General features: G+C 40.7%; 1 protein-coding gene across 6 annotated transcripts in view; it reads left to right on the top strand.

The window, feature by feature from the left end:
* The window catches only part of Large1 (LARGE xylosyl- and glucuronyltransferase 1), a 383,834-nt gene that overhangs the window by 147,833 nt on the left and 220,795 nt on the right, over window positions 1-15,206 (top strand). For 4 of the 6 annotated variants that reach the window (XR_007588866.1, XM_050123188.1, XM_050123191.1 and 1 more), the window contains one exon: window positions 8,902-8,940. The exons of the other annotated variants lie outside the window; for them this stretch is intronic. Coding sequence is in view for 3 of the 4 variants with exons in the window: in XM_050123188.1 (XP_049979145.1) it covers window positions 8,902-8,940 (39 nt within the window). In the remaining variant the exon portion in view is untranslated. The remainder of the gene's footprint in view (window positions 1-8,901; window positions 8,941-15,206) is intronic. 6 annotated transcript variants of the gene reach the window in all.

Below are 15,206 nucleotides of genomic sequence, written 5' to 3'. Positions count from 1 at the left end.
GATATGTGTCATCTCTGTTTGAGTCCATCTTTGGCAAACAACCACAGGCATGCGTTTCCCTGTGTAAATAGCTGTGAACATGTAAAAGGTTCACCAGTGTTTAAATTCATTAAATTAACATTGTCATTTTGAGCTGCTGAGTATATTGTGGGTTGCAGGCTACTCATCCCATCTTTAATTCCATAGTAGTATTTTGTTCAGAAATGTGAGGTATATTAAAAATAGAAGTCTTCCTTTATAATCAAAGAGGCTGAGACCAGGAATTAAATTATTGTAGTCTGCCACCTACTGCTGTGTGACTTTTATTGATTTATCCCTGCAGGCAGTCAAGTAAGATCTGAGTGCCGGCACTGTTCTTTGACTGATGAGAATAAGGGGTGCACAAGCAAAAGCAAACAGTTCTGCCCTTAAGGAGCTACAGAATCTTGAGGAATGGTGGGAGAACTATGAGCAAGACAAAATTCAGGCATTGAGTTGTCAGCGGTGTGATGGAGACTGGCAAAGAGTGCCATGCAAGCATAGACTAGGATATGCGTGCTCCAAAGATAGTTATCAGAAATGGCGTAGAGAGGAGTTGGTATCAACACAAGAAGCAAGTTTGATTGTCCAGTGGTAAGGGTGTGGATGGTATTCCACACACAGAAAAGTGTGTGCAAAGGCCCTGAGGTCAATACCAGGCTTGTCGGAAAGCTCAGTGAGTGGCAAGGCTGAGGTTGATGGCATCAGGGGCAGCTAAGAGAGAGCAGGTGAGTGACCCGCTCCGATGGTGGGAGATTTGTAAGTGGCTCCAGTTATCTGAATACAGAGGTTCTAGTGTCTCACACCAGGCTGAGCACAGTTATGGGACAGCTGCAGTGGGGGATTCAGATAATCCCGAGGCTTTGCTAAGGTGAAGACACTTCATATTCTCTGCCAGTGGACCAAATCCTTCACTTTACTACCTGTGCAGCATGTGCCTGCCCTGGGGCCTTTACACCTGCTTTGTTCTTTTCCTTTCAAGACTTAAATACCATTCTCCACCCTGTTCTATGCCCCTCAGCCTGATGTGAATGGAGGATGTCCACCAGCTGCCTGGCTCCCAGCTTCCTGTTGGTAGGATCCGGGCAGGAGATGCATGAGAGGGAAGGGAGGCTGGGCATTTCTTCCATTGTTCTTGACTGGGCAGAGGAATGGAGCATGAAGAACGCAGCGCCTGCAGGTGGCACTGTCTGATCTTCCTAACCAATCGCAGGACTCCAGGGAGCAGCATTCAGTTTCTCTAAACGCCACTTTCTTGTTAATGAATTTATTGGTAGATAGATAAATAATTTCAGAAGGCACAGTGTAATGGGAGAGAAGCCAAGTATCTGACTGCTTTGTCATTTTCATGTAGGCAGATGTATCACTCTTACACAAAACATTAAGTAGTTTAATTATTGATTTCCTAACTATAGTCGATGATGCCTCATTTCTTTGTTTTTCTAAATACTTTATTGAGTCATGATTGGGATAGAAAAAAGTGATTTGCAGATAAATATAAGCATGAAATGAAACCATTATTCTAGTCTGTGATCCATCACCTAAAACAGTTTTCTTTTGCCTTTTTTGTTTATAATCATTATTGTTTTGAGATAAATGCAGTTAGCACAAAGCCTAGCATCTCAGCAGGTTCTGCTTGTGGTATAAAGTGTTGCTGACTTTAGTCAGTGTGCTGGGCTGCAGCTTTCCATGCTGCTTGGTGCTTAGTTGCAACCCTGCATGGTGCTGACTGCCTCCCTGATTCACAGCTCCCAGCCTCTGGCTACTACCATTCCACTCTCTTCAGGCTCCTCAATTGTAGTGTGCTGTTTTCCTGTCAGAATTCCTGCAGCTACCCCCTAGGCATTCTCATTCTCTCCCTTTGTCTCTTACTTCTCCACATTTTGCTTAATATTATTGTCTCCCCCAGTCTCCTCCAATCACTGTGTCTAAAAATTCAAAGCCATCCCTAGTTTTTGTCACCCTCCCTACTTTGTGATGATTTAGCTTGTTGAAACAGAGTGGCATGTGACCTTGAACTGCTGATTACCCTGCTTCCTCCTCCCAAGTGCTGGATTTATGGGCTTGAGCGCCCACATCCAGCTCCTCAGTTATCTATTTGTATTTTTGTCCTTACTTATTTCTACTTTTTGATTTTGTCATTGTTCCTTTTTAAATTTTTTGGGGGGGGGTGTCTTATGTTTAGCTCATGCTATCCTAGAACTTTTCATGTAACCAAGGTTTGCCTCAAACTCACTCTTTTCCTTCCTGAGTGCTAGGCACTACCATGCCTGGCTCTTGATACTTTTAAATATGTTGTGTTATGGTTGCTTTGTGTATCCCTGGATCTCTCATCTCTCCTTTCTCTCTCTGTCTCTGTCTCTTTCTCACTCCATCCATAGAAAGATAGATAGATAATAGACAGACAGACAGATAGATAGATGGATGAATGTAGTCTCAATGTCTGTCTGTTAGTCTCTCTCTGTCTCACATACATTTATGTCTGTCTTACACACACACACATCTCTGACTGTCTCTCACATGTACACACATATACAGGCACACACATTCTTTTTAATGCCAAGGAACTTGCTCATGACGTCACGTACCATAAGCGTGTTATCTCCATGAACACCCTTTAAAGAGGCACCAGCATGATATTTAAACTTCCACATCCCTTTAGGGACTGTATACCACAGCTTGTTTGCTTCCTGTGATATTCCTCCTCAGTGTACAGAGACAGTGGGATTTATAAACTTAGAGGAACCTAGGCTCACAGTAAGGGAGCCTCTTGTGCCCACCATGCCCTGAGTTCCTGCTGTGGATTATCCTAGTTTTCATCATCCTCTGTTGCTTGGGGATGGGCTTTGAAGGATACAGAATACTTCCTCTTTGGAGTATCAGAGGCATTTTGAGTTAGACTCAATGCAAACTACCTGTGCAACTGTGCAGGCGCGTATTACTATGTGGAGACAGGCTGGAGAGATCCACTCCACTTCATTATCTGAGCAGTCCATTTCTCTCCTAGGATAATGCACCTGAAAATGTATTTGATTCATCATGTTGTGGGTTGTGTTGGTGATACTTTACATCCCCAGAAAGGCTAGTGTTTACCCCAGTTGTTCATGGCATTGTTCCATGTCCCTTCTGTCACAGAGACTGACCGTATTCTGTTTATCTCTCCTCCTTTGCTGCTGGAGAGGCCTGTGTGCTCTGATTGTAGTCAGTATTCTTTGCCAAACCTTCATCGCCCCACTGCACTGCAAATTGTTGCTTGCTTACTCTGCATTTTGGTGTTGCATACACATATATTTTAATTGTAATTCACATCACTTTTGGGAAAGCAGGAATTAAAGTGTATTATGAACGAAGTGTGCATTCTTTCTACTGTACTATACTCAGTTTGCCATTGTCGTGTGTCCTTTTATGGCAACACTATTTAGGTTCCTTTTCTGAAATAAACACTCACTCCAAATACTACTTTTTTTCCTATGATAATACTCTTGATCTTGCTAGATCTTGTTGCTTTTATTTTTATGAGTATGACCAAACATGAAACATGGGTAGTATCCTTTAGGCCAGTAGTTCTCAACCTTCCTAATGTTGCAATCTCCCTTTGTTTTTTAATTTTTAATTAATTTTATTTAGCTCTACATTTTTCTATGCTCCCCTCCTTTTCTCTCCCCTCCCCTTCAACCTTTTCCCATGGTCCCTATGCTCCCAATTTACTCAGGAGATCTTGTCTTTCTCTACCTCCCATGTAGATTAGATCCATGTATGTCTCTCTTAGGGTACTCATTGTTGTCTAGGTTCTCTGGGATTGTGAATTGTAGGCTAGTTTTCTTTGCTCTATGTCTAAAAGCCACTTATGAGTGAATACATATGATATTTGTCTTTCTGGGTCTGGGTTTCCTCACTCAGTATAATATAGTTTCTCATCTTGTGGTGATCCCGAACAACAAAATTATTTCTTTTTTAAAATACTATATATAAAATTGATTTTTATTGAGCTCTACATTTTTCTCTACTCTTTTCCCTGCCTCTCCCCTCCCCCTTTAACCCTCCCCCAAGGTCCCCATGCTCCCAGTTTACTCAGGAGATCTTGTCTTTTTCTACTTCCTATGTAGATTAGATCCATGTAAGTCTCTCTTAGTGTCCTCATTGTTGTCTGAGTTCTCTGGGATTGTGGTTTGTTGGCTGGTTTTCTTTGTTTTATGTTTAAAAACCACCTATAAGTGAGTACATGTGATAATTGTCTTTCTATGTCTGGGTTACCTCACTCAAAATAATGTTTTCTAGCTCCATCCATTTTCCTGCAAAATTCAAGATGTTGTTCTTTTTATTTTTTGCTATGTAGTACTCCATTGTGTAAATGTACCACATTTTCCTTATCCATTCTTCGGTGGAGGGGCATTTAGGTTGTTTCCAGGTTCTGGCTATGACAAACAATGCTGCTATGAACACAGTTGAACACATGTCCTTGTGGCACGATTGAGCATCTTTTGGATATATACCCAAGTGTAGTATAACTGGGTCTTGAGGAAGGTTGTTTCCTAATTTTCTGAGAAATCACAATGACATCCAAAAGGTTTGTACCAGCTTGCATTCCCACCAGCAATGGAGGAGTGTTCCCTTTTCCCCACAACCTCTCCAGCATAAGTTGTCATCAGTGTTTTTGATCTTGGCCATTCTTACAGGTGTAAGATGGAATCTCAGAGTTGTTTTGATTTGCATTTCTCTGGTGACTAAGGATGTTGAACATTTCCTTAACTGTCTTTCATCCATTTTAGATTCCTCTACAACAAAATTATTTCATTGCTAATACATAACTGTGTACATAATACATCGCTAATACATACATATGTTATGAATCATAATGTAAACATATGCTATGTGACCCCCTCCAAAGGGTCATGGCCCACATGTTGAGAACTCTGCTTTAGGCGAAGTTTAGGAAGCAGGGCAGCTTAAACAAAGGAATCGTCACATTAAGGATCTGTTTACCAGTTTCCTTATTGCTGATTCTCTTTGGAGACCTGTGGTATATTGTGAACCTAAATGTGTAGATATGTGGATCATGCTCTGGAGTTCCAGAAGAGGAAGTTGTAGAGCAGGCAAGGCTAGTAGAGTGTCCCACCTGTTCAGGTGGAGCAAGGCCCACCAGCATGGGGTACTTACATCTCAAAACTAACCTCTTTTCCTCACCCATATTATCTTATTTTCTCATTTCTTCGCCATTAAGGAGACATTGATATGTATCTATTAAGATGAACATCAGGGTTTTACCAGAGAGGTGAATATTGATGGAGGCAAGGTGGCATGACCTGAATGGAAAGGAACTTCCGTTTGCTTGCTGCCCCTTCATTCTGTTGCTTAAACTGTTTAGAGTTGAAGGGGAGGAGTGCCCCAGTCTGAGCAGGAGGGAACCAGTTATACTGGTTCTGGGTAAGTACTTTAAACTCACAAATGCCTGGGTGAGAGGCCCATGAACACCTGCTATCAGAATATTGGCAGTATTTGCCAGGAGGCGAGTCCCTGCATCCTTTCAGAAGGAAGGAAAGCAAGGAGGGGACAATTTATGGTAAAGCATCTGACACTTGCTCAGCCTCCTGAGTGAGGCAGAGAAAACTGAATAACATAGTGCAATGCCTCAAGCTCAGTAGCAGTTACATGAAGCTGATGTTTCATTTGTAGTAAAAAGCTAGCTCTAAAAATGGTGTGCCTGTGATCCATTGATTTGCTATACCCCTGACCTTCTTTTGTAGTTTGAGGCACTGAGGTAGAGTTGGGAGAGATAGCCCAGAGACTTCTGTCAGCTTTTGGTGGGTTTTGCTTGTTTGACTTTAGTCTAATTCCTGTTTAATTGCATATTTTTTGTTTTCCTACTTTTGACTTAGCCTGTCTGCCTTTCTGCTACCCCTGTTTAATTGTTGACCTTTCTGTACCTGCCTACTTGTCTGTCAACTATCTACCCATTTGTCTACTTGCCTACCTGTTTGTATAACTGTCTTCATGCCTATCCATCTGTTTTTCCATCAGTCTATGTGTCTGTTTGCCTGCCTGCCTACCTATTTGCCCCCTCACTTACCTACCTATTTAGCCTTTTATATACATATCTGTCTACCATATATGAGCAGGTATTTACCTACCTTAAAACTTGTCTATCTACCTGTCTCATCTCTCCACACTCTACTGCCTAGGTTGTTACTATGAGCACTCCACTAAGTTAATATCATAGGGACTATTTTTCTCACCCTGGAAAGGTAGTATATTATAATGACCACACAAGTTGGATTCCTATGCTTAGCATTGGATATTTAGGTCTTTGCGATTCTTGGAGGATGGTGGTATTCTATGCATTGCATGCTGTTTAACTGCTTCTGTGACCTACTAGAGTCCACCTTTATTCCCCCTTCCAAATTGAGACACTAAAAATGTCTCTAGACATCGTCAGATTGTCATGACTGAGATTGCTGGCACATAGCAAGCAGGTACTAGGTATTACTAAACACAGTATTGTCATCCTGCAGTTTTTAACCTACAGGCAGTTCTTCATACTTCCTTGCACAGTACTATCGTGAGAGACAGTGGAGGTCTGGGATTACTTGGCTGATTCTCATGAGCCTAGGCAGTCATCCACCTCTGTGTGGGCATCTGACGCAGCCCTAGATGTTTTGTTCTGTTCTAAATATAGTGAAGTGACAAAACTAGACAGACTTGTGAGGGGTGTTTACTCCCAGACCTTGTTCCTAGGTTGACAGTCCCATCCTTACGTTATTTAAAATCAGCAGTGGAGAGAGGTCACATTGTGAATTGGACTTTGTTTCTGGTAAACCCTTGCCTGGGAAAGGCAGACCCAGGGTAACAGTAGCTGGCTCTTTGAGTCGGCACTGTCGCACTCTTGCTGCTGCTGTCCTGTGTCTTCTGAATCTCTCTCAGAATCCATCAGCCAGATCATTAGCCTTTCCTATACTTGTGCCTTCAGAACCACAGTCCTGCTTCTCAACACACGCTGGGCTCTGTCCTCTGTGCCTGTCAGATGTGAACTTGGCCTTCTAGGAGTTTTCAGACCTCTGCTCTTCTTCTCCATCCCTTGGTCCAATAACTGTCATTCTTCTTGTTGTGGTCATTATTTCATCTCCTTCTAGGAATGACCTGGGGGTATAGTTTTGTGGAGGAGGTTCTAGGTGATACCATCCTTTCCCTCCTGCCTTGAGCGAGATCTATCAATGGTCATAAGCCCATCTGAGGATAGTACAAGGGCCTAAGAGTTGACCCACCTAACATTCTTTGGTGGAAAGCCAGGAATTCATGCGTCTATCCTCTGACTGCATAGTATTAACAATCTTGCCTAAAAAGGTGTATCACTGTCTTTGTGTTCTAGGCATTTGATAATGGAGTTTTTCCCACTTCTGTGCTTACTTCCCTCCCAGCCTCTGTTCTTTCCATTTCCATCCTAGGAACTCTTAGTTGCTAGAAAGGGAGACATAATTAGGCTACATTATTGGTGACCCTGTGACTGGGGGTTGTCTTAGTTTCATGCTCCACATTCATTTGTGTTTGGGAAACCATTGGCTGGGAGAGACAGATTCTGAAGGAATCTGGGACTTGAGGAAGATTTTTTTCCCAATTTTCTGAGAAATTGCCATAGTGATATGCAAAGGGACTGTACCAATTTTCACTCTCACCAGTGATGCAGAAGTGTTCCCATGTCTCCACAACCTCTCTAACTTAAGTTGTCATCAGTATTTTTGATCTTGGCCATTTTCTGAGTAATCTTGTATCCTGCTACATTACTAAAAGTGGTTATGAGTTGTAGAAGTTCCTTGTAGAACTTTTGGGGTGACTTATTTAAATTATCATATCAGCAAATAGTCAGAGTTTGATTTCTTCTTTTTTCGATTTGTATCTCCTTGATCTCCTTTTGGTGTCTTATTGATGTAGCTAGGATCTCAAGAACTGCATTGAATATATATGGAGAGAGTGCACAACCATGTCTTGTTCCTGATTTCAGTTTGATCCCTGTGAGTTTCTCTTCATTTAGTTTGATGTTGGCTGTTGACTTGCTGTATATTGCCTTTATTATGTTTAGGTATGTTTCTGGTATCCCTGCTCTCTCCGAGACCTTTATCATGAAGGGATGTTGTATTTTCTCAAATGCTTTTTCATCATCTAATGGGATGATTTTTCAGTTTGTTTCTATGGTACATTAACAGATTTTCATTTGTTTTATCATCCCTGCTTTTCTGGGATGAAGCCAACTTGATCATAGTGGCTGGTGGTTCTGATGTGTTCTTGGATTCGATTTGCCACTATTTTATTGATTATTTTTGCATTAATGTTTATGAATGAGATAGATACGTAATTCTCTTTCTTAGTAATGTCTTTCTGTTGTTTGGGTATCAGGGTAATTGTAGCCTTATAAAAAGAGTTTTGCAATGTTCCTTCTGTTTCTATTGTGTGGAACAATTTAAGAAGTATTTGTTCTTCTTTGAAAATCTTGTAGAATTCTGAGCTAAAACCATCTGCTCTTGGGCTTTTTTTTTTTTTTTTTGGTTGGGGACTTTTGGTGACTGTTTCTATTTCTTCAGCAGTTATAGGTCTATTTAATTTGTTTATCTGGTTTTGATTTAATTTTGGTAAGTGATATTGATTCAGAACGTTGTCCTTTTCTTTTAAGTTTTCCAATTTTGTGGAGTACAGGGTTTCGAAGTATAATTTCCTCCGTGTCTGTTGTTATGCCCCCTTTTTAATTTCTGATTCTGTTAATTTTGATTTTTCGTCCCTGCCTTTTGGTTAGTTTGGATAACAGTTTGTCTATTTTGCTGATTTTCTTGAAGAACAAATTCTTGGTCTCATTGATCCTTTGTACTGTTTTCTTTGTTTCTGTTTTGTTGATTTCAGCTCTCAATTTGATTATTTCCTGCAGTGAAGTTCTCTTGGGTGAGTTTGCTTCTTTTTGTTCTAAAGTTTTCTAATGTTCTGTTAATTCACTAGTGTCTGATTTTTCCAGCTTCTTTATGTAGGTGTTTAGTGCTACAAACTTTCTTCTTAACACTGCTTTCATTATGTCCCATAAATTTGGGTATGTTGTGTGATCATTTTCATTGTATTTTAGTAAGTGTTTAATTTCTTCCTTCATTTTTTCTTTGGCCCATTGATGATTCAGGTGAACATTGTTTAATTTACATGTGTTTTGGGGCTTTCTGGAATTAGCTATGCTGTTGAATTCTAATTTTAAACCATGGTGATCTGATAAGATAAATGGGGTTATTCTAATTTTTTTTGTATCTGAAGTTTGTTTTGTTACCTAGTATGTGGTCAATTTTTGAGAAGGTTCCATGAGGTGCTATGTTTTTATGTTTTGATGGAATATTCCATAGATGCCTGCTAAGTCCATTTGAGTCATACCATCTGTTAGTTCCCTTATTACTCTGCTAATTTTTTGTCTAACAGACCTGACCATTGGTCTGAGTGGAGTGCTGAGGTCTCCCACTTCTAGTGTGTGGTATTTAATGTGTAATTTAAGCTTTAGAAGCGTTTCTTTTACATCTGAGGTACCCTTGTTTTCAGGGCGTAGATGATCAGTATTGAGCTCTCCTCTTGATGCAGTTTTTTGTGACTAATATGAAATGTCCTTCTTTGTCTCTTGATTGATTTTAGTTTGAAGTCTATTTTGTTAGATATTAGGATAGGTACACCAGCTTGTTTCTTAGGTTCATTTGATTGGAAATTTTTTTTCCCATCCCTTTACTCTGAGGTGATGTCTATCTTTGAGGTGGAGGTGTGTTTTTTTGTATGCAGCAGAAGGATAGATTCTGTTTTTACATCCAGTCTGTTAGCCTGTGTCTTATTATAGGTGAGTTGAGTCCATTTATATTAAGGACTATTAATGACTAGTGATTGCTATTTTCTGTTTGCTTGAGTTAAAATTATATCTCCATGGAGCTAGACTAGAGTTCATAGGTTTCTTCCTACTTTATAAAGCCGGGGCTATGTGTTTTGATAACGTGTAAGCATGTGAGTGAGTAAACATTTCAATATGGATTGTGCAAAAAATGAATAATTTATTTAGCAGAGAATATGAAATTGAACTTAGTAGTTAGTAATGGAGAATCAAATTAAATAAACTTGCAATGGTTTGTAGGCTCCTTGGAGATTTCTTAGTGTTGGTTTCAGAACAATAACAGGAAATCCCATTCTAAAGTTAGGGAGGATCCAAACATGTTAGCATGGGGTGTTGTCCAATGACATTTGAAACTTATCTGCATGAGTGACAACTTTAAGTTAGTGTTAAGGGGGTGACAATGTGCTAAGTGGGAACTTGTTTGGAATTCTATAGTCCAGCTCCCTTTATACCTACTTAGGCAGATACTCTGGGACAGTGGCCCTACTATGATCCTGGTACTCACTAGGGTCTGGGAACCACTGCTGTATATACTGGGGGAAATCCGGACGTGTGATATGTGTGTGTATGTAATATATATGTACATATATACATACACACATTTGTATCTATTTTGTGAATGCATGTCCATATATGTGTATATATAGGTACTGATGTATGTATATGTAAGCATATAAAGACCCCAAACTGATATCACTTGTCTTTCTCACTCTCTTTCTACCCTGTATAATTAAGAAATGGTCTCTAGCTAAACTTCGAGCTCACTGTATCTTGTCTAGTCTGGTTAGCCAGCTTGTTCCAGGGATTCATTCCTTGTCTCTGTTTCTCATGTGCTGAGGTCGTAGGTGAAACACAGTGCCCACTTAGCTTTTACATGGGTGTTGGGACTCTGAACTGCGGTCCTTGTCTTTGTATGGCAAACCCTGTACTTACCTGACTATCTTCCCAGCTACTATAACACACTTTCCTTATGCAGTCTTCTCTCAGCAGGCATCCATTCCACATGTTGGCTTCTGTGAGTAATACTATAATAGTTCTACATCTGACATCCTGAGTTTCATCACCAGCACCAAGATGTGGAAACCAGCTCTCTGTTGCCTCTGCCATTGCACACACATACCCACATGCACCCACATGCATATTTACACACACACACACATACACACACACACACACACATTTCTGCATGGTAGCACATGCCTTTAATGTGAGCATTGCACTTATTCCAGCTTTGTCCTCTGACTTACTGATTTCAGTTCAGGTCATAGGGCAGTTTTGTTCTAGTATTTTAAAAGGCCTTTATACTGGTTTCCATAGTGTCTAGGCCAATTTGTATTTCCAGCAACAGTAGAAAGGAGGTGAATTTTCAGCTATATATACCAATGGGAAAGAGCAAGCAAATATGTGGATTTACTCTTTCTGGGTAAGGCATGGTAACTAGGAAGACAAAACAAATTCCTGAACTCAAATCTTCAAGTAGAGAATTCAGGGTGTCCATCTGATTTGCATTTTTCATCAGTGTGTGCTGATTTTACAGTTTTCACAATTAACCACCAGTAATTGTGGGATGACTGAATCCCAGAGTATAATTGAGGTTCTTTTTAGGAGCAAAAGAATGAACCTGCATTGTCTTCTGAATAAATTGCATAACGTAGGGCATTGCTGGCCAAAGGTTCATGTGGTTCCAGACTGGAGTAGAAATAACCTCATTGCTTTTCTCTATCCAGTTTAGGGTAAACTCCAACTATTTTTTGAAACACGATACATCCGTTTCTTTAATGAGCATCTAAACGGTCAAACCTTCTGGGACTGTTTTGTGTAATCATTCCCTGAGATCTCTATTTTCTATCTTCTCTAGCTATATCAATCCCCACACTCCTTTTATAATAAAACTGTTTAGTTATAAGAAACTAGATATGAAATGAAACTTGGAGCTTCATTGGGAATTCAGCCTTCCAATGGTATGTTTTGCTTTCATGATTCAGGGGTTCCACAAAGGGAAGATTTGGAGGCTAAACACCAAACAATTTAGTCACAGGGAAAGACAGTTGTGCTGCATTTAAATGCTTTGCTGCCATTGTAACTGTTCAGAAATGTTTATTAGACTGCTTTCTTCAAGAACAACAGTGGCACATTCTTAGAGACAGTAGATTGTGACATAGAAAACTCTATTAAATTTCATTTCATTTGAGACCACAGAAAGGTGCAGGGGCCAAGTGAGATCATTGGCCCCTCTTCTTTCTACCTTCTAATACCTTTGTTGTTGATATTTGTTTGTCCCAGTGCCGGAGACTGAACCCAGTACCTTAGGCTTTCTAGGTAAGCTCTCTGTACTTAGCCACACCTCAAGCCTCTGCTCTTTCTGAGAGACTGGCCTTTGATTGTTGGCCTTGATAGGGTGTTTCCCATCCCCATATCCCTATGCAAATATCTACTCTCCATCTTCCTTTCTTCCCCTCTGCCTCTCTCAGTTGCTGTGTCTCTAACTACTGTTGCTGTCCTCTGTGTATCCACTTGTTTCTTTCTGGTTTAGACCTTGTTTGGAGTTAAATTAGGGTTTCCTGATGATGCACCATGGCTTATAGATGGAGGGTGTCACTCCTCTAGTTGCTTAGTAGCAGACTGCCATTCTGCCTGGCCTTACTGCCAGTGGGACTTCCACACCAGTGAATACTGTCCTCTTGGGTGCTTCTCTTGCAGGGCATTGTTCCTGTAATGGGTCTGTTTCCACTTGCTAGGGATGCGATCTAAAAGGTGGGCTTTGATCAAACATGACTATCCATGTAAGAAGAGGAGATCAGGATACTCACAGGTTCAGAAGGAAGGCAGTGTGAGACCAGAGGGAGAAAGCAGCCATCTACAAACCATGGGCAGCGACCTCAAAGTAAACTAGCTCCTTGAAAACTTTATCTGGGACTCCCAGTCTCTGGAACTATGAGTCAGTGCTATTCAGTCTGCATAAGTTACTTTTGTTATTGCTGCTGTTATTAAGAGGTATCTTCAGGAAGAAAGCATTTATTTTTGGCTCCCAGTTGGAGGGTTCAGTATGTTTTGGTGGCGAAGTCAAAAAGGCAAGAGATTATGGCAACTGGTCATTTTGCATCCACAATCAAGAAGTACAAATGAATCCTACTACTCAGCTCAGTTTCTCCTTTTTATTAAGTCCATGACCCTAGCCCAGAAGATGGCGCTGTCCACAATTAGTGCGGGTCTTCCAACTCTGATAACATAATCTAGATAAATTCTTGGACATGTGTAGCGTTTTATTTCCACAGTGATTCTAAATCCCATCAAGTTGACTGTCATAATTAACCTTCATCATACTTTATATTCTTTAGACTTAGGTATTTTTTTTGAAGATTCACTTACTTTTATGTATATGAGTATTTTGCCTGCATGAATATATGTGCACCATGGTGTACAGAGCCTGGGGAGACAAGAAGTGAGTGTTGAATCTCCCAGAACTGGAGTTGCCATGTAGGTGCTGGGAACTGAATTCTAGTCCTCTGCCAGATCAGCAAGTGCTTTGTAAAAAGTGAAAATAGATTTTTTAATAGAATGTATTCTGATAGTACTCCCCCCGAAACTTCTCCCATATCCTCCTCAGTTCCCCTCCAACCCAAATCCACACTTTTCTTTCACTAAGATACAGGCATCTAAAAAATTAGTAAAAATAAAACAAAACATACCAGAATAGTATAAAACAGAGAAAGAGAAGGAAAAGAGCCAAAGAAATACATATAGACAGAGACACACATATTTGCATATACAGATATCCTATAAAAACATAAAATCAGAAACCATAATATATATGCAAAGAATCTATTAGGAATAAAGAAGCCCCAACAAAGCACTGTGAGAGAAAGAACATCCATAAATGAATTTTTTTTTGTTTGTGGATTTTTTTTCTTGATGGGCTCACGTGTGCATCTATGCCTGTATATGTGGTGTGTGTGTGTGTGTGTGTGTGTGTGTGTGTGTGTGTGTGTGTGTGTGTGCGCGCGCGCGCGCCATCTGCTTCTGGACATGGATCTTGGCCTTAAAAGCAGTCTGTATACCTGAGCTCTTTCTCCAGCCAGCCTGGACTGGGATATTTTGGAGTCACTACCTTAGACACCTTATATGTCACTTTTTCTCCAAAAGCCACCATGCCTGATACACCATCATAATTACTCTGCCTTGTTCTTATCCTTTCTCTCTCTCTCCTCCCTCTCTCTCTCTCTCTCTCTCTCTCTCTCTCTCTCTCTCTCTCTCTCTCTCTCTCTCTCTTTTTTTCTCTTTTTTTTTTTTTTCAGTTTCTCTTCCTGCTCTCCCTCATCTACTGACTTCCTAGTTCTCTCTTCACTGTCAGTAGGTTCTGTTCTGTCCTGGGTGACACGATCATCACAGTGGAAAACATAGGATTGTGTTTCATTCCCTCATTGCATAAGACAGTGAGGGCAATTTTTCCAAAGGTCCTACTAGGTGCTCTTTGGAGCTGCATCATTCCCTATACTTCAGACTTCAGCAGTTTGCTCAAGTATCACTGTCTCACTATAAGCCTGGTTCTATCAAAGTGGCACAAAAAACCACTTGAAGGGCCCCTGCCTGGTGACTCTTCTTGAGATATTTACTGAGCTAAATGTACTGTGATTCCCTAGTTTCTGTCTCCCCAACTTTCTCAGCTGTGTTCATTGTTGTTGATCTCTATGGGGATACTCACCCCCACACCCACACAGTACTACTAAAATCCCAGTAGTGACATCAGTTCTTGGGTATGTGGGTTGCCTGTGGGAGGCAGCTCCATCTGGAAGCTAAATGGAGCAACATAATCATGTTCTTTTCCTTCAGGTTGAGACTGCCAATCAGGATACTTCCAAATTGACACTTTTCTAAACTATCTTGATATTTTCAAAGATTCTTATGATTTCAAAGAGCTGGGAGCTGGGTGTGAAATTGGCTAGGAAGCCAGTGCAACTGGAGGCAGGAAGCAGGAGAAAACATATGTGCCTGAATTCCTGTGTCTGAAAAGTCTTGGCTGTGTCCTGCAGATGTAGTTTTGGGCTCTCCAGCTGTTAACACTTGGAGCCATTCTCAGTCCCAAAGACCATACATGGGAAGATTGATTTTTACAAATTTGATTATATGTCACCTGAGTGCTTCTCTTACCCACCTCAGTATTCTTTGGGTTTTCCCATTGAATGACACAGTATGGTAATCGGGGCCACAGGACAAATGTGGTCCTGAGAGACATCCCTGAGAGGCAGTGCAGGATGGTTGCCCAGGTGCTTTTGCCTCTTCTCATCCTTTTTCTTTGCCGGCC

This window comes from Alexandromys fortis, unplaced genomic scaffold, assembly GCF_014885135.2.
Source record: "Alexandromys fortis isolate MF-2015 unplaced genomic scaffold, M_Fortis_MF-2015_v1.1 scaffold_185, whole genome shotgun sequence".
In the NCBI taxonomy this organism is placed as follows: Eukaryota; Metazoa; Chordata; class Mammalia; order Rodentia; family Cricetidae; genus Alexandromys; species Alexandromys fortis.
The sequence above is the reverse complement of the archived record's forward strand: the minus strand, read 5'-3'. Positions and strand labels throughout refer to the sequence as shown.